Here is a 20,379-nt window from a genome sequence, read left to right on the forward strand (position 1 = left end):
ATTTTGCTCTTACAGGGACCCAGGTTGCTCTTAAAGGGACCCATTTTGCTCTTAAAGGGACATATTTCGCTCTTAAAGGGACCCAGGTCGCTCTTAAAGGGACACAGGTTGCTCTTAAAGGGACCCAGGTTGCTCTTAAAGGGACCCATTTTGCCCTTAAAGGGACATATTTCGCTCTTAATGGGACCAAAGTCGCTCTTAAAGGGACCGATTTTGCTCTTAAAGGGACATATTTCGCTCTTAAAGGGAACCATTTTGCTCTTAAAGGGACTCAGGTTAAAGGGACCCAGGCCGCTCTTAAAGGGACATATTTTGCTCTTAAAGGGACCCAGGTTGCTCTTAAAGGGACCCATTTTTCTCTTAAAGGAACATATTTCGCTCTTAAAGGGACCCAGGTCGCTCTTAAAGGGACCAAGGTCGCTCTTAAAGGGACCCATTTTGCTCTTAAAGGGACATATTTCTCTCTTAAAGGGACCCAGGTTGCTCTTAAAGGGACACAGTTCGCTCTTAAAGGGACATATTTTGCTCTTAAATTGACCCATTTTGCCCTTAAAGGGACATATTTCGCTCTTAAAGGGACCAAGGTCGCTCTTAAAGGGACATATTTCGCTGTTATAGGGACCCAGGTCGCTCTTAAAGGTACCCAGGTCGCTCTTTAAGAGCGAAATGGGTCTCCTTAAGAGTGAAATATTTCCTTTAAAGGGACCCAGATCACTCTTAAAGGGACCCATTTCGCTCTTAAAGGGACCCAGGTCGCTCTTAAAGGGACATATTTCGCTCTTAAAGGGACCCATTTCCCCCCTCAAGGGACCGAGGTCGCTCTTAAAGGGACCGAGGTCGCTCTTAAAGGGACTAAGGTCACTCTTAAAGGGACCAATTTATCTCTTAAAGGGACATATTTTGCTCTTAAAGGGACATATTTCGCTCTTAAATGGACCCAGGTCGGTCTTAAAGGGACCCATTTTGCTCTTAAAGGGACCAAGGTCGCTCTTAAAGGGACATATTTCGCTCTTATAGGGACCCAGGCCGCTCTTAAAGGGACCCAGGTCGCTCTTAAAGGGACATATTTCACTCTTAAAGGGACCCAGTTGGAGCGAAACGGGTCTCTTTAAGAGCAAAATATTTCCTTTAAAGGGACCCAGATCACTCTTAAAGGGACCCATTTCGCTCTTAAAGGGACCCAGGTCACTCTTAAAGGGACATATTTCGCTCTTAGGGGAAAGGGACCCATTTACCCCCTCAAGGGACCCAGATCGCTCTTAAAGGGACCCGGGTCGCTCTTACAGGTACTTAGTTCGCTTTTAAAGGGACCTATTTAGAGCGGCTTGAGTCCCTTTAAGAGCGACTTGGGTACCGTTCCTTTAAGAGCGGCTTGGGTACCGTCCCTTTAAGAGCAGCTTGGATCCCGTACCTGCTACATGGCTGCCTCAGCTCTGCTATTTTACTGACTGACCTCTGCTACTTATAATGGTAAAGACAATTGCTCGGTTACCATGACAATCTTCCTCATGTCAGTGAGACAAAATCGTTAAGGACCTTCCATATATTACATCTTCTATTGGCCAATAGTGGACATGTGACTGTGGATGGTGTGATACAATGCATGACGAGACCTTAGAGTTCCTATTGGCTGCTATATTTCAGCATATGTGCTGTGATTGGCTGTCAGCGGTTAGAGTGTGGCCATTATTTGCAATGGGCCATTATTTTCTATGGGAAATTTGGGGTCTTTAAACGTAAATTTCTTAAAAACGACAAATCCGATCGAAACGAAAAATAGATAGCACACCACACACCGCCGAGGGCTTCGAAACGCAAAGCGCAGAAAACGCATATGCGCAGAAAAATGGCTGGAAGAAGAAACGGAAGAAGAAGAAGAAGAAGAAGAATACGGATTACAATATAGTGCTTTTCAAGCACTATAATAATAATAATAATTATTATTATTATTTCTATATCTGGTAATGACCATTTCTAAGACAAGATTAAAGTGGTCCTCTTATTCAGTGATATACATAGGACAGTCCAGGCCACATAAAAAATGTTAAATGACCCCTTCCATTATGGCGCCTGTTTCTGCCACGCAGAACCTAATGATGTGATTTTGTTTTTACTTACTTTGATCCATGAGCCAATTACTCAACCCATGTTTTCTAGCAGTGCAAAGTACTGCACAGATTCCTGACATTAATCTGAAATAGAATGGGACAACCAAGACCTGTTGTGTGTTGCTAATTTACTGGAAAGAACTTACCTTCCATGGCATATTTCATATCCTGAGCAAAGAGACTCCACATAACTTCAGCGCTGATTTTACCCACATTAAGCTCCTGGGGGAACCTAAACGGACACACAGAGAAGTAGCTGTAGTGGGGTATGTAGAAATCTATACTGTACATGTTCATCATGCAGGTTGTATATCAACTGAGGGCAATTAACTTAATATTACTATCAAAAGTTAATAATGTAATTAGGCTATTAACTAAGCAGCTTACCAGGAGACAACGTTCTTTGTTATGTAAAAAGTCAGTATAATGTCACTGTGTGGTTACATAGGTTTAGGTGTTGAGTAACAGAATAACTGTTCATACAATTTGAGCAACCTCAGGATTCTCTGCTACTGAATGTGGACGTGCAGCAGCTGTACACATGCACAGTAAAGTTCTGCTCTGTTTATACTCAGGAATGCCTGTCAATTAATCCCAAGTCATGTCTATGAGCAGGCAAAGGACTTGGACTTCCTGTGTTTGGTCTCTTTTTTTTGGAACAGAGAAAGGATCAAATATATGCAGAGAGCATGGACCGCAGTTTGACATGAAGTGAGATATTTAGTGGTCATATGCATGATGCTGATTTAAAAATAGAAAAAAAGAGAGTATATTTGAAAACTGCCTGCGATCATTAACGCCTTGACTCTGCTGCCTATTTTGGCCTTAATGACCAGGCTATTTTTAATTTTTGTGTTTTTTTCCTTCTCACCATCTAAGAGCCATAGCAATTCTCTTTTTCTACCTACAAGCCTGGTTGGGGAATCATTTTATTGCGCCACGATCTCTAGATTTTATTAATATCATATTTGTGTAGATGTGAATTTTTTATTGCTTTTTATTATTTTTTCTAATAGATATATTTTACTAGATCAGGCAATTACGCATGATAGATATATAATATGTATACTTTTTTTTTTTTTTTATTCATTTTTTTTAAATAAGAAATGGCATGAGAGCTGACCTTCTGGATTAGCAGAGGTCCTGACGGACTTTTACTAACAGATTAACCAGGTACCCTTTGGGGGCACCTAGTTAGACACTCAAGTCTCCCATTGTTTTCAATGTTTTGTTGAGTCAAGTATTGTTCAATGCTTGAGTGCTTGACTCAAGTATTTTTGGTGCTCGTTCATCTCTAATGAGATGCAAATATTGACTGAACCAATGTGCCAAATGGGTTATGGTAATGAAAGCATCTTCTGGTTCTGAGGCCTTTGCCAATACATAATAAAATTCTTTAGATAGAGCTGAGAGAAGGGGAGGTGAGGTAACCATTTATCTTGGGGATTCTTCTTACTGCCTGTTAGTCTGATTCAAAGACTCTAATGATTGGGAAAGGGAAATAGCTATACCGGGATATATTTTGTACAGGATAGATAGAGCAGAGAGAAGGGGAAGCGAAGTAGCCATTTATGTTAGGGATAGTCTTAAATCACTGGAGCTGGAGACTCTCTGGGTTTGCATGCAGTCCAAAGAGGGACCCGTTATTAGAATAGGTGCTATCTATAGGCCTCCAGGGCAAATCGAGGAACATGATAACATGTTGATGGATTAAATTACGAAAATGTAATTAAAGGGGGACATTGTAGTTATGGGTGACTTTAACATGCCGAACATGGATTGGAATATCCCTTGTGCACTTACATATAAAAGCAAGAATGTAATAGAGACCCTTACAGGGGCATCTCTAAAACAGCTTGTGAGGACACCAACCAGAGGAGAGAACATTCTAGATTTAGCATTTACTAATGGGGATCGGGTGTCTGAAGTTAGAATGGAAGAAAATGTAGGTCCCAGTGACCACCAATGTTTATGTTTTAACATACAAACTGACTGCATGGAATCCTATACTACAACAAGAGCATTGGATTTTAAGAAAATGGGAGAGTATTTATATGATGAATTAAAAGTGTGTGACAAAACATGAGGAGCGAGCATTTAGTGAGCAGTACTAAAAAACCATATTAAAGGCAACTAGATTACATGTATGAGAAATTACCAAAAGCAAAAGGAAGAAGAAAGCACTATGGTTTACTAGAGAAGTTAGGGCTATAGTAAAGGAAAAGGGCAGCCTATAGGAGGTATAAAGAGATTAGAAGTGTAGTTTACAAAGAAACATATAAAGTTATACAGAGGCAAAGCAGATTATAAATGCTGCTAAAGACTCAAAAGAGGAAGAAATTGCAAAATCTGTTAAAGGGGAACTATCAGCAGGTTAGACAAACCTATTGCACAGGAGGCACAGAGGATGAAGGTATGTCTCTTACTTTCATTCTCAGTGCAGTACCTGTGCACTTAGTCATTCACTCCATGGTCCAGTAAGACCTTTTGGAGCACTGGGGGACCATTAGGAGCACTGCCCCGCTCCCATAGTGGCAATCTGCCTGTGCCAGCCTGCCCCTTTTAATGATAATCAGTGGAGAAGACTGGCTGGGGGCACGTCGGATTGCCGCTATGGGGGTGGGGCATTGCTTTTTACTTTCTTACCGGACCGATGAGCCTCCTGCGCAATAGGGACATATAAGCAGGTAAGATTCGTCTAACCTGCTGACATTTACCCTTTAAGGAAGGAAGTAAAACCATATATATTAGAGACACAAAGAAAAAGAAAAACTGCAGCATTACTAAAATAAGTAATGGGGGCAATACATTTATTGATGGAGATAAGGTAGTTGCTATCCATTTAAATAGATACTTCTGCTCAGTGTTTTAAGAAAGTGGCTTTCACAATCAAAATATAGCTGGACAAAACATTGCCTCCAGTTGTATGGCTTTAGCTTTAGTGTTTTTAGAGGCCAATGCAAGAGGAACTTGCTTATTTAGGTCATGTTCACATGGCGTAAGACACTGGCCGGGTCACAGACAGCCGGTCTCAGAGACAATCATCCTGGCTGGTACTGCAGTACCAGCCGGATGATCTTCACTTCTAATGAAATCGGATGCGGGCGAATTCACCGCTGCACACAATAGAGCATGCGGCCCGAGCCACATTCTCCATTGTGTGAACTGACAGGTTATTTGTGGCCGCAGAAAACTGACATGTTAGTTTTTTGCATGGTCGCTAGCAATCCCGGCCGGAGTGTATACTATGGGGGAGATTTATGAAAGGGTGTAAATATACACCTGCTGTAAACTGTCCACAGCAACCAATCACAGCTCCTCTTATATTTTACCAGAGCTGAAAGCTGAGCTGTGATTGGTTGCTGTGGGCAGCAACACCCTTTCATAAATCTCCCCCTATGTGTATACAGCACAATGCAAGTTCAGTATTGATCATGGCCATGGTCTGTAGTTACCATCGGTGTACCACTTCGGTCTAGTTCAAACTTTTGAATCACTATTCACTAATTTTTTTTTTTTTAGCAAAAATTAACAATTTCAGTGTCTGGAATTTTTCTTCATCTATGTTATTCACTGTATGCAATCATTAGTGTTATATCTTGATAGTTTGGGCAATTACACATGCAGCAATATGACGTATGTTTATTTAATTATTTATTTATACTTAATTATTTTGAAAAAGGGGAAAGGGGGTTGATTTTAACATTTATTATGGGAGTGGTTTTTTTTTTAACTTAACTTTACTTAACATTTTATTTTTTTTACATAGATTTAACGTCCATGTAAGGTTTGCGGCTTTCTGATCCAGAGGTGTCTGGTACCGGGAGGAGGACCGGATCCCCACAATTGTTGCCGGCCCATCAGGTATCCGTTTTAAAGCCCCTTAGAACTCATTTTCAGATCTAACGGATGTAAGGGGTTAATTCACCAACATGAGGTAACAGAGGGCCACCCAGTATAATGGGAGGTCGGCTCCCAATCTCCCGTTATTCCAGCAGTGCCAACCTCAGAAGTACAACAATGGCTTAGTGTGGCTATGGGTTAAGGAGCACATTTTGCTGGTGGGGTTGGCTGTCTATTCAATTGTATCCTACTTAACTTGTTATTTAGGAGTTTTGTACAGTTCACTGTCTCCATCAGCTCAGCACTAACATTACTTGAGGGTACTGCTTCTGCTAATGTTTCCACCATCAACTGGCTATTCTAGGCCCTACTGGGTCAAAGAGTATGCTTCTTCTGCTTTCACCAGCAACTGGCTGTTCTAGGCCCTACTGAGGTGAAGAGAATGCTGCTACTGCTTACACTGTCAATTAGTGCTGCTGGGGCTACTGCTTCCACTATTAACTGACTATTCAAGGCCCTACTGGGTCCAAGAGAGTGCTGCTAGTGTCACGACCTTGAATTTTCTGTTCCAGCCCCTGTGGGGTCACTTACACTGTGGCCTGTGAAGTCACTGAATCCACTGTTACCACTAATTACTTTTTCCTGCAGTAATACTCTCTAAGAACTAGCTTACATGGTTATTAAAAAACACACTTTTTTTTGCACCTTTTGGATGCGTTTTTTTTTGCTATTTCTAATGTCTGGAACAAGCACAAACTTGAAGACGGGACAACACTTTTTTAAGAGCGGCTTTTAAAGGGAAACAATCTTGTTAAAAATGGCTATTAAGGTCAGGAAGTGTGCTGATAAATCACTTAGCACACTTCCCATACATGTCCTTATATCCCCCATCCCTGCAAATGAAAACTTATAATCTTACTTTAACCCCTTAAGGTCAAAGCCAATTTTCGTTTTTGCACTTTTGCTTTTTCCATTTTATGTTTAAAAGGTCCATAGCGCTTGCATTTTTTCACCTAGAAACCCACATGAGCCCTTATTTTTTGCAAAACAAATTGTATTTTGCAATGACAGACTTTATTTTTCCATAACATGCTGTGAAACCGTAAAAAAAATCATTTGCGCTGTCAAATTGAAAAAAAAAGGAATTTGTTTTGATTTCGGGGAGTTTTACATTTACGCCGTTCGCCCTATGCTAAAACGGACTTGTTATGAATGTTTCTCAAGTCGTTACGATTACAACGATATGTAACATGTATAACAGTTATATTATCTGATGGCTTTAAAAAATTCAAACCATTGTTAACAAATATATGTTTTTTAAAATCGCTCTGTTCCCGTGCTTATAGCGCTTTTATCCTTTGGTCTATGGGGCTGTGTGAGGTGTCAATTTTTGCGCCATTACATGTACTTTCTATTGGTACATTGATTGCGCATATGCGACTTTTTGATCGCTTTTTATTTTATTTTTTCTGGATTTGATGCGACCAAAAATGCGCAATTTTGCACTTTGGAATTTTTTTGAGCTTACGCCGTTTACCATGCGAGATCAGGAATGTGATTAATAGTTCGGGCGATTATGCGAGCGGCGATACTAAATATGTTTATTTATTTGTTTATTTATATTTATAAAATGGGAAAAGGGGGGTGATTTGGACTTTTAATAGGGGAGGGGATTTTTTTATTAATAAAAAAACATTTTTACTTTTATTTTTACTTTAACTAGAAGTCCCCCTGGAGGACTTGTATATATACAGCAATGATCTCTCATAGAGATCAATGCTGTGTATATACACAGCAAAGATTCATTGGTCATAGATTGCCTTGGCCTGCTGCAGGCCATAGCAATCTATTGCCAAACTGGGATCAGCGTCATTCCGACGCTGAGGCCCGACACGGGCAGAAGAACGAATCTCCCCACGGCGATCGCATCGCGGGGGGGAGATCCGTCCCACTAGACACCAGGGACATGTGGATTAAAGCCTCTAAGTGCAGCTGTCAGGTTTGACAGCTGCGCTTAGAGGCTTAATTAGCCGGCGCGGCAACGGGACCCGCTTGTATACTGGTATTATTGGTAATACCATATATATACCAATAGCATGCGCTTGGTCGAGGAAGGGGAGGGCCAAGTTGACAGTCTGCAGCCCCCAGGATATGCTGTAAGTTGTAGCACAGTGTAGACAGATGTATTGCTGGACCTTCAGGGCTGATGGTTGTCACCCATAGATTGCAGCCACCAGGAGACTCTGCACACACTGATTTCTTAAAAGGTTGTGCCCTCAGAAAGTACAACTCCCAGCATACATTTATAAATGTAGGGGGTTCTGAGAGTTTTAGTTCGCCTGAAAATGTTGTTCACAAGGGATTTGTCACAGATACAGATGAATCCAGGGAAGGAGCGGGGTCAGCATGTCATGTCTCACTTGTTCTATGTTGGTGGGCCCCAAGGATCATTTCCTCTGGTGGGCCCCAGGTACCCCAGTCCGACACTGCCGCTGTGACATATTCCCTGTCCCCGGTCTCCAAACAAGCTCCCTTGTAGGTATTGTGCCTGAGCTGCTGTCGGCCGACGTGACATCTTCCTTGTCCCTAGTCTGCACGGTGCAAGCTCCACCTTGTAGGTGCCGTGCAGTGCCTGTGCCCAGAGTCCTGCCGTCAGCTGCACAACCCCCCCCCGTGCAGGGTCCTCAGGCTCAGGCCAGCAGAAGGGAGAGGAGTCTGTGAACGCTGTACACAGCAGCTGAGACTCCTCCTCCTTCACGTATTAACTGAGGAGGACGATGTCAGGTCTTAGCTTATGAGGATGGCCGCTGGAGTACTGTGCAGTGAACAGGGAAATGTGGTGAATATATTACATGCCCCAATTCGCACCTCTGCCCAGGGGCCCATAATGCTGTTATGGGCCCTGGGTGATGCTGCTGGGGGAAAGGAGACAAGTCAGGGCCGTTCCTATTAGTCGGCGACCACGCAGGGCACTGGCAGACTGACACCCCACAGACCTGGCTCAGACGCGATAGGACCCCGACTCCCCTTCCCTCCCGAACCCCACTCTGAGAATAGCTGCAGCCCGCCCTCCCCCTGGCTCAGCATCGATTGGGTCCAGGGATGGAGGGCGCGGGTGCTGTGCACCCTCGGTGTCAGGGGCGCAAGTGTCGCAAAGCAACTCCATCGCTCTCCATCCCGGGACCCATCACCCTCCTCCGCCCTCCAAATCGCCCTCCATCCCTGAACCCAGTCGATGCTGAGCCTGGGGGAGGGCGGGCTGCTACTATCCTCAGAATGCGGTCAGGGAGGGAAGGGGGTCCTATTGCGTCTGAGTCGGGTCTAGAGGGGTGTCACTGCCAGCGCCCTGTGTGGTCGCCGGCTGATAGGAACGGCCCTGACTTGTCTCCTTTCCCTTAGCAGCATCACCTACCCGCAGGTGCTAAGATGACTGCAACACCAGATTTAACCCCCTCTCTTCTCCTCCTCTCTCTCCTCTCCCCCCCACCTCCTCTCTCCCCCCTTCTCCTCCTGTCTCCCCCTCTCTTCCACCATCATCTCCTCTCTCCCCCCTTCTCCTCCTCCTCTCCCCTCCTTCACCTCCTCCTCTCCCCCCTTCACCTCCTCTCTATCCCCCCTTCTCCTCCTCCTCTCCCACCTTCACCTCCTCTCTCCCCCCTTCTCCTCCTCTCTCCCCCTCTCTCCCACCATCATCTCCTCTCTCCCCCCTTCTCCTCCTCCTCTCCCCTCCTTCACCTCCTCTCTATCCCCCCTTCACCTCCTCCTCTCCCCCCTTCACCTCCTCTCTATCCCCCTTCTCCTCCTCCTCTCCCACCTTCACCTCCTCTCTCCCACTGTCATCTCATCCCCCCCAAATCCTCTCTGCCCCTTCTCCTCCTCTCTTCCACCGTCATCTCCTCTCTTCCCCCTTCTCCTCCGCTCTCCCACCATCATCTCCTCTCTCCACCCTTCACCTTCTCTCTGCCCCTTCTCCTCCTCTCTCCCACCATCATCTCCTCTCTTCCCCCCTTTCTCCTCCACTCTTTCACCATCATCTCCTCTCTCCCCCCTTCGCCTCATCTTTCCCCTTCAGACCTCACTCTGCTGTGCCATGGCTCACTCTGATTCTCCTGGATCAGGGGCAGGAGAAGAGAGTTTTAGGATTAGTTGAGTATGAAGTTTGTTTTGTTTGTTTTGGGGCCTGTGTGTTTGTGTGTGGGGGGGTTACTATGTGATAGGGCAGGGGACATTTACTATGGGGCAGTAGGGAGGGAGGCATTATTACTATGAGGGTAGGGGGCATTATCACTATGGCGGCACAACAAGGCAGGGTCATTATTACTATATGGAGGGCACAGCAGGGGAACATAAATACTATGTGGGCACAGCAAGGAAGTATTATTACTATATGGAGGGATAGCAGAGGACATTATCTGGCCATAAGGGGGAGGTATCTGAGTACATGGGGGAGGTATCTGACTACATGGGGAGGCATCTGACTACATTAGGGAGGTATCTGACTACATGGGAGAGGTATCTGGCTATATGGGGAAGGTATCTGACTACATGGGGGAGGTATCTGTCTACATGGGGGAGGTATCTGACTACATAGGGGAGGTATCTGACTACATGGGGGTGGTATCTGACTACATGAGAAGGTATCTGACTACATGAGAAGGTATCTGGCTACATGAGGATGTATCTGACTACATGAGGGAGGTATCTAGCTACATGAGGAGGTAGCTGACTACATGAGGGAGGTAGCTGACTACATGGGAGAGGTATCTGGATACATGGGGGAGGGATCTGACTACACAGGAAAGGGATCTGACTACATGGAGAGGTATCTGACTACATAGGGGAGGTATCTGACTACATGGGGAGGAGGTATCTGACTACATGGGGAAGGTAGCTGATTACATGGGAGAGGTATCTGGCTACATGGGGAGGTATCTGACTACATGAGGAGCAATCTGACTACATGGGGAGGAGGTATCTAACTACATGGTGGAGGTATCTGACTACATGGTGGAGGTATCTGACTACATGGGGAGGAGGTATCTGACTACATGGGGAGGAGGTATCTGACTACATGGGGAGGAGGTATCTGACTACCTGGGAAGGAGGTATCTGACTACATGGGGGAGGCATCTGATTACATGAGGGGGATATCTGACTACATGGAGAGGTATCTGACTACATGGGGGAGGTATTTGACTACATGGGGGAGGAGGTATCTGACTACATGGGAAAGGTAGCTGACTACATGGGAGAGGTATCTGGCTACATGGGGTGATATCTGACTACATGGGGAGGTATCTGACTACATGAGGAGGTATCTGACTACATGGGGAGGTATCTGACTACATGGGGAGGTATCTGGCTACATGGAGAGGTATCTGACTACATGGGGAGGCATTTGGCTACATGGGGGAGGTATGTGACAACATGTGGGAGGTATCTGACCATATGGGGAAGGTATCTGACTAAATGGGGAGGTATCTGACTACATGGGGGGAGGTATCTGACTACATGGGGGAGGCATCTGATTACATGGGGAGATATCTGGCTACATGAAGAGGTATCTGGCTAAATGCGGAGGTATCTGACTACATGGGGGAGGTAGCTGACTACATGGGGGAGGTATCTGACTACATGGGGGAGGTATCTGACTACATGGAGGAGGTAGCTGACTACATGGGGGAGGTAACTGACTACATGAGTAGGTACCTGGCTACATGAAGAGGTATCTGGCTAAATGCGGAGGTATCTGACTACATGGGAAAGGTAGCTGACTACATGGGAGAGGTATCTGGCTACATGGGGTGATATCTGACTACATGGAGAGGTATCTGACTACATGGGGAGGCATTTGGCTACATGGGGGAGGTATCTGGCTACATGAAGAGGTATCTGGCTAAATGCGGAGGTATCTGACTACATGGGGGTGGTATCTGACTACATGGGGGAGGTAGCTGACTACATGGGGGAGGTAGCTGACTACATGGGGGAGGTAGCTGACTACATGGGGGAGGTAGCTGACTACATGGGGGAGGTAGCTGACTACATGGGGGAGGTAACTGACTACATGAGTAGGTACCTGACTACATGGGGAGGTATCTGGCTACATGGGGAGGTAGCTGTTTTCATGGGGAGGTAGATGTTTACATGAGGAGGTATCTGACTAGATGGGAAGGTATCTGACTACATGGGAAGGTTTCTGACTACATGAGAAGGTAGCTGACTACATGGGGAGGAGGTATCTGACTACATGGGGAGGAGGTATCTGACTACATGGGGAGGAGGTATCTGACTACCTGGGGGGAGGTATCTCACTACATGAGGGAGGCATCTGATTACATGAGGGGGATATCTGACTACATGGAGAGGTATCTGACTACATGGGGGAGGTATTTGACTACATGGGGGAGGAGGTATCTGACTACATGGGAAAGGTAGCTGACTACATGGGAGAGGTATCTGGCTACATGGGGTGATATCTGACTACATGGGGAGGTATCTGACTACATGAGGAGGTATCTGACTACATGGGGAGGTATCTGGCTACATGGAGAGGTATCTGACTACATGGAGAGGCATTTGGCTACATGGGGAGGTATCTGACAACATGTGGTGGGTATCTGACCATATGGGGAAGGTATCTGACTAAATGTGGAGGTATCTGACTACATGGGGGAGGTATCTGACTACATGGGGGAGGCATCTGATTACATGGGGAGATATCTGGCTACATGAAGAGGTATCTGGCTAAATGCAGAGGTATCTGACTACATGGGGGTGGTATCGGACTACATGGGGGAGGTATCTGACTACATGGGGGAGGTATCTGACTACATGGGGGAGGTAACTGACTACATGAGTAGGTACCTGACTACATGGGGAGGTATCTGGCTACATGGGGAGGTAGCTGTTTTCATGGGGAGGTAGATGTTTACATGAAGAGGTATCTGACTAGATGGGAAGGTATCTGACTACATGGGAAGGTTTCTGACTACATGAGAAGGTAGCTGACTACATGGGGGGAGGTATCTGGCTACGTGGGGGAGGTATCTAACTACATGGGGAGGTATCTGACTACATGGGGGAGGCATCTGGCTACATGGGGACGTATCTGACTACATGGGGGACTATCTGACTACATGAGGAGGTATCTGACTACATGGGGAACTATCTGACTACATGAGGAGGTATCTGACTACATGAGGAGGTATCTGACTACATGAGGAGGTATCTGACTACATGGGGAACTATCTGACTACATGAGGAGGTAGCTGACTACATAGGGAGATATTTGGCTACATGAGGAGATATGACTACATGGGGAGGTATCTGACTACATGGGGAAGTATCTGACTACATGGGGAGGTAGCTGACTACATGGGGAGGTAGCTGACTACATAGGGAAATATTTGGCTACATGAGGAGATATCTGATTACATTGGGAGGTAGTTGACTACATGCAGAAGTATATTGGGGGAGGTATCTGGCTACATAGAAGGAGGTGTCTTGACAACTTAGGGAGGTATCTGGCTGCAAGGGGGAAGGTATCTTGCTATATATGGGAAGGTACCTGGCTATGTTAGGGGTGTTATTTGGCTGCACGGGACATATCCAGCTCCATGAGACTAGAGATGAGCGAACCAGTTCGCCCGGTATGGGAAATCCGCTCCGATTTTTTTTCCCTTGCTTTCTAAAATGTCAGCCGCCATTCTAGAAAGCAGGAGGTGTTCCGGGCAGAAAAAGCGCTTTCCCATGATGCACGGAACACATCCAATCAGCAGGGATCTTTTACTAGCCCACCCGCCTGTGTGACGTCAGTATTGCTTTAAAAGGAGCGGTCACATGACCGCAGCACGCAGTGTGTAGAGGGAGAGAGAGAGAAAGCAAGCAGCTGTTGTTGTGTACTACAGACTACTGAGAAGATATTGTGGGAAAGGAAAGGAAAGATTAGAAAAGCGGAGAGGAGAAAGATCTAGTGATTGAGAGAGAAATATAGAGAGGGCGAAAGATAGATAGATTGGCATTGGCATAATAGGAATTGGAAAAGGGTGCACACAACCAAAACGTGCAGTACAGATATACAAGTCCTATACTTCTGATAGTGTGTATATCACATCCCTCTTATCATGAGAGACAAAAATACCTGGTTCAGGTGTATAGCATTGTATCTTAAAAAAAGTGCTATATACCCAACTTCTATACTTGGATCCTTCTGATTGAAAGTGTGTATATCACATCTGTCTTATCCTGAGGAGACAAAAATACCTGGTTCAGGTGTATAGCATTGTATCTTAAAAAAAGTGCTATATACCCAACTTCTATACTTGGATCCTTCTGATTGAAAGTTTGTATATCACATCCCTCTTATCCTGAGAGACAAAAATACCTGGTTTAGGTGTATAGCATTGTATCTTTCAAAAAAATGCTATATACCCAATTTCTATACTTGGACCCTTCTGATTGAAAGTGTGTATATCACAAACGTCTTATCCTGAGAGACTAAAATACCTGGTTCAGGTGTGTACTGTATATCTTTAAAAAAGTGCTATATACCCAATTGTTGACTACTGTTGCTCCTGCCTGGCCTTCATGTTGGCTACTGCTGCTCCTGTCTGGCCTCTATGTTGGCTACTGCTGATCCTGCCTGGCCTCCATGTTGGCTACTGTTTCTCCTGGCTGGCCTCCATGTTGGCTACTGCTGATCCTGCCTGCCCTCCATGTTGGCTACTGCTGCTCCTGCCTGGCCTCCATGTTGGCTACTGCTGCTCCTGCCTGGTCTCCATGTTGACTACTGCTGCTCCTGTCTGTCCTCTATGTTGGCTACTGCTGCTCCTGCCTGGCCTCCATGTTGACTACTGCTGCTCCTGTACTGGCCTCAAATGACTATTGCTGGACCTCCACTGGCCTCCAATGACTACTGCTGCTCCTTCACTGCATTTGTGACCTTTTTCCTGCATAGACCCTGTAATGGTGATTTTCCTGCAGCATAGACCCTGTAATGGTGAATATTGAAGTCTAAAAAAAAAAAAGACTTTGAGATATTGAAAAGATAATGATGTTACTGACATGTAGAGCCCTAAATTCAACCAAATACACTACCCCCGTATCATATAGATGCTTTAAACTATGAAATCCGAAGAAATCCGAAATTCAGTCGGACCAAACATTCCGAAAAAATACGAAAGTCCAGTCGGACCGAACTTTTGAGAAGTTCGCTCATCTCTACATGATACACATCTGGCTTCTGGGGGCATACATGGTTAGGGGCACATCTAGCTCCATGGGACATACCTGGCTGCAAGAGGCATACCTGGCCAAAAAATTACATATGTGGCTGCAGGGGATGTATTTGGCTGCAGGGGACATATCTGGCTTCAGGGGCATACCTAGCTGAAAGGGGCATATCATTACCTGTCCAAGCTTCTGCCTGCTTCCCTGGCTCCCGACTCACTGACTGCCACCCGCAGCCACTGATTGTCTGGGCAGGCTGTCAGTGACCTGCGAGACTGAGAAACAGGTGGGAGCATTTCAGGTCCGGCAGCTAATAAGTTAAATAGGCATTCTGGTAGCGGAATGAAAATCTGCAGCGAGAATGCAAAACTATAGGCCATAACAGTACAGAGTATCGCAGCGGATTTTGCTGCAAAACGTAAGCGTGAATCTACCCTAGGGCAAAGATTATAATAGATCGCATCCCTGGGGGTACTTGGCTGGAGTATCTTGTCGCATGGGGGTACTTGTCTTGAAAAGGTTGAGAAACACTAATCTAGGTGTAGGCTGTGGGAAGGTAGTCATGGTCCCCTGGGCGGTTCCGCGATGTAATCACACCCCTCTAAGCGTTAGGGGCGTGATTCAAACTCCAGCGAAACTGTGACGTTCTCCAGAGACATGCTGTAGCGTCCGGGGACGCACCAACGTTCTCATCACGCCGCACATACAGCAACTCCCATTCTGTGTTGCAGGCGGTGTGAGAACGTTGGCGCGCCTCCGGACGCTACAGCACGCCTCTGGAGGACGTCTCAGCTTCACTGGAGTTTGAATGATGGCCCTCACGGCCCAGAGGGGCGTGATTACATCGCCGAACCGCCCAGGGGACCGTGACTAACTTTCCACAGCCCACCGCCCAGATGACTACTTGGGGGTGATTACCGTACAGCGCGCCAATCTCTAAAAGTAAGATTATAATTTTTCAATTGCAGGGATAAGGGATATAAGGACATGTATGGGAAGTGTGCTGAGTGATTTATCAGCACACTTTCTGAGCGTAATAGTCATTTTTAACGTGATTGGTTCCCTTTAAAATTTGCATTTTTGACACTTCTCCCTTTGAAACCAATGGGATAATAAAACTTGTTTTTTGCAGCGAAAAATAAACGTCTTTAAATTGGTTTACAGGGCAATATATCCCATATAGTCTCACCATTTTAGCTGCAATCATCTACATATTTTAACTTCTTCAGAACCTAGCAAATAGGCCATAGCACTTCCCTCTTTTTTACCTACAGACCCACATGAGCCTTTTTTTTTTTGCGCCACATATTGTACTTTGTAATGGCAGACTTAATTTTTCCATAAAATATGCTGCGAAACTGGGAAAAAATTATTTGCGGTGAAACTGAAAATTTGGGGGCAGCAGATGAGGGATCTATATACTACTGGGGGCAGCACACAAAGGGTCTATACATTGGGTCTTCACACAGGGGCCTGATACTATGTGGGGACTGCACAGTGGGCCTTATATTATAATGAAGCAATATATAATCACTGTGTGGTGGTAAAAAAAGGGTGTTATAAGGTAACTACCATTTGTATGTTTTGGAGCTCTTGATACTGTGTGTGTGGGCACTTTCAAGACATTATACTGCGTGTGGAGCACTGATTCTGATAATGCTGCCTTTAGGTGTGTGTGTGGGGGCACCAAGAATAAATTCCGCACAGGGACGGCCCTGCTCCTCATGGAAAACATACACATCATTGAGCCAGCATCAAGTGAAAAAAAATAGGATATTTCATTGTTTGGCAAGTATTAAGTGATCATCACTGGTATACAAACATACTTATATGCAAAGTGAGCAATGATTTAGTTAAGATCGGCAGAAAATGGTATCTACAGTATCTATGTTTGTTTTTGTCTCCTGTAAGAAGTAAAACTCACTGATTTAGACATGGTGTATATGAATTTTTATCCTCTTCTATTATGGACACTATCAAAGTAATTAGCTTTGACCAAAAATCCAGATTCTTGATACTTGGGCCCTGTTCCTCAGGTGGTACTTCTCCCTTCTTAGCCTATAACAGAATAAAAAAAGTTAACAATAGTTTTTTTTAATTATTATTATTATTATTATTATTATTATTATTAGGTTATTTAGTTTTTTGTATCTGTGTAAATAAATCTTAAATGGTCACTAAAATTTCTTTTTAGGTTTAGGGTATCTTCACAAGTAGTATTTGCGTCAGTCTTTTAGTAAGTCTTTTTGCAACTAAAACCAGGAGTGGACCTGACAGGGCTTATAATGGAAAGATTTGCACAGCTTCTGTGTTTCAATCCATTCCTGCTTTTGTTTGAAAAAAGACTGAGAGAAATACTATGTGTGAACATAGCCTTAGGAGTGGATTGGAAACACAGAATGGCTATGTTTGTACATTGTTGAAATTTAGTGGATGGCTGTCATTTAGCGACAATTAATTCCTGTTATTTTAAAGCAACCACCGTTATTTTGAAATAAAGGCTTTGATTTGCCGTTAAATGAAGGCTATCCACTAAATTTCAGCAGTGTGTGAACATAGCCATTCTGTGCTTTCAATCCACACCTGGTTCTGGTTTTAAAATACTGAGCAAAAATACTGAGCAAAAATAGTGTGGGAACATAGCCTTACACCAAGTTCACACAATGTATTTTTTATTAAACAACGTCCGTTGCTGCAGGTTTGCAACAACGTCCGTTTTTAATCACAGTGGCCAATTGCATTAACCCCTATAGAACCACGGCTGTAGTGTATACACACTGAATACACTACTGCCGGGATTCCATGTGGCCGCACAGAAAACTACCAGGTCTATTTTGTGCGATTTGCGTCAGTCTTTTGGTAACTAAAAATCAGGAGTGGACCTGACAAGGCTTATAATGGAAAGATTTGCACAACTTGCTTTTTGCTTTTTTTATTTGTATAGCGCACACAGATTCCGCAGCACTTCACATAGTTTTTGCCAATTATTGCTCCCTGTCCCCAATCACAATTTAAATTCACCTATCTGTTTGTTTTTGGGTGTGGGAGAAAACCTACGCAAACACGGAGAGAACATACAAACTCTTTGCAGATGTTGCCCTTGGTGGGATTTGAACCCAGGACCCCAGCGCTGCAAGATTACAGTGCTCACCACTTAGCCACCATGCTGCCCACAACTTCTGTGTTTCCAATTTCACACACAGTATTTTTGCTAAGCATTTTGGTCAGTGTTTTCGAACCAAAAAACAGGAATGGATTGGAAACAGAATGGCTATGTTCGTACACTGTTGAAATTTAGTGGATGGCCGTCATTTAACGACAAATAATTTCTGTTATTTTAAAACAACCACCGTTATTTTGAAATAAAGGCTGTAATTTGCCGTTAACCCCTATAGAACCACGGCTGTAGTGTATACACACTGTTTACACTACGGCCGGGATTCCATGTGGCCGCACAGAAAACTGGCAGGTCTATATTGTGAGGCCGCCATTCAATGAACAGTGGCCGTACCAAATAAACTGTGCACACAATGTAAAGTACATTTCCCGGGCATACTTTACATTGTATGCTATGGCTAATTGAAGTGCGGACATACCTAAATGTATCTATATTCCAATTAAGTTGAAGTGATGTTTATCTGCTGTTCACTGTTATTAGGTTCAATCTTTCACTAGTAACAGAGGCGTTAAGATAGAACAAAAATGCGGGTGCGGTCGTCATCACAGGCTCAGTGCAGTGTACAGAGAACCTGCTTCTGCTGCCAGTCATAGGAGTGCTGCTCTTCTCCTATCAGCCATAGGATTCTCAGATCCCACACCTATCACATCTTTATGATATCCCATATGATATTTGCATTTTATTAGTAACAATACTGTTGACATTACCGGGTCACTTTGATATTCTCGACTGTACAACTCATGACAGTTGTTGAAGATGTATTCATAAGTAGAATTGAGACAGGCCTTCACACAGTCCTTTACAACTTGGCTTGCCCTGGGTGGACTTTGGAGTTCCTGCACCTGCAAAAAAATCACATTAAAATTTTTTTTTTAAACAGTGAACCCCTCTATAAATGTCAAAGACGAAGTATTGTAATACCATCACTACTGCTTCCCCTTCCTTATTTTTCCTACACAGCAGAACTCTGGGACACTTGACGGCCAGGGAATCACTGTGTAATGCAAAAACAGTGAAGGAGACACAGCACTATACTCCTTAATTTTTAGTATTGCAATAGGTTGGACCCTCTCTGATTATAAAGTGATGGCATTTATTAGTAATAAATGGCTAAGCGACTAAAAACGTTTTTTGTTTTTGTTTTGTCAACATGGTTTGTGCTTTTTCTTTTTCATTCTTCAGTGTGCAGTACGAGCTCTAGTTTACTCTATACTAGATGGTCTATCATTTCCAATCTGTACTTTTATGATTGTTCATGCTCAGTTTAAAGTGACTCTGTAACCACAATCTGTCCCCCCCAAACCACTTGTACTTTCGGATAGCTGCTTTTAATCCAAGATCTGTCCTGGGGTCCGTTCGGCAGGTGATGCAGTTATTGTCCTAAAAAATAGCTTTTAAGCTGGCAGCCCTGTGTCAAACGGCCGTATCTGTGCCCTAACTTTGCACCACCCTCCATCCCTCCTCCCCACCCTCTTTATAATTAGGAATGCCCCTAGAACATTTTCTCCTGTCTGAACATTGCACAGGTGCCTTAACTATCCAGCCCATGTGCCGTGCTGACACAGGTAATGAATAGGAGACAATCTGCCTGGAGCATTCCTAATGATTAGGAGGGCAGAGAGGAGGGACAGAGAGGTTGTGCCAGCCGAATGCATACACAATCTAGGCCACAGCCGTTGGGCACAGGACTCCAAGTTTAAAAGTAGTTTTTTTAGGACAATAACTGCCGAACAGACCACAGGACAGATCTTGGATTAAAAGCAGCTATCTGAAGGTACAAGCGGTTGGGGGGGGGGGGGGGGGGGGCAGATTGTGGGTCGCTTTAAAGTGACTTCTCTACACAGGTGTAAAGGGTAATTTTAGCAGTTCATACCATATTTTATATCATACTTCATGGTGCTTGTTCAAGTAAAAAGTCATCTTTTATCATCTGCAGATTGTGCTAAGTGGGCTTCACGGCAACAGCGCCACTTAGCCCCGTTGACACATAGGACCCGCCGCTTGACGCCCATTGGTATG

General features: G+C 44.5%; 1 protein-coding gene across 2 annotated transcripts in view; it reads right to left on the reverse strand.

Moving 5' to 3' along the window:
• Positions 1-20,379, reverse strand: part of LOC138785988 (protein unc-13 homolog A) — a 215,782-nt gene that overhangs the window by 66,287 nt on the left and 129,116 nt on the right. For both annotated transcript variants that reach the window (XM_069962556.1, XM_069962555.1), the window contains 3 exons: positions 19,068-19,202; positions 17,107-17,240; positions 2,255-2,340 (listed from right to left, as the gene is read on the reverse strand). In XM_069962556.1, the coding sequence (XP_069818657.1) occupies positions 2,255-2,340; positions 17,107-17,240; positions 19,068-19,202 (355 nt within the window). The remainder of the gene's footprint in view (positions 1-2,254; positions 2,341-17,106; positions 17,241-19,067; positions 19,203-20,379) is intronic.

This window comes from Dendropsophus ebraccatus, chromosome 3 (genome assembly GCF_027789765.1).
Source record: "Dendropsophus ebraccatus isolate aDenEbr1 chromosome 3, aDenEbr1.pat, whole genome shotgun sequence".
NCBI classification, from domain to species: Eukaryota; Metazoa; Chordata; class Amphibia; order Anura; family Hylidae; genus Dendropsophus; species Dendropsophus ebraccatus.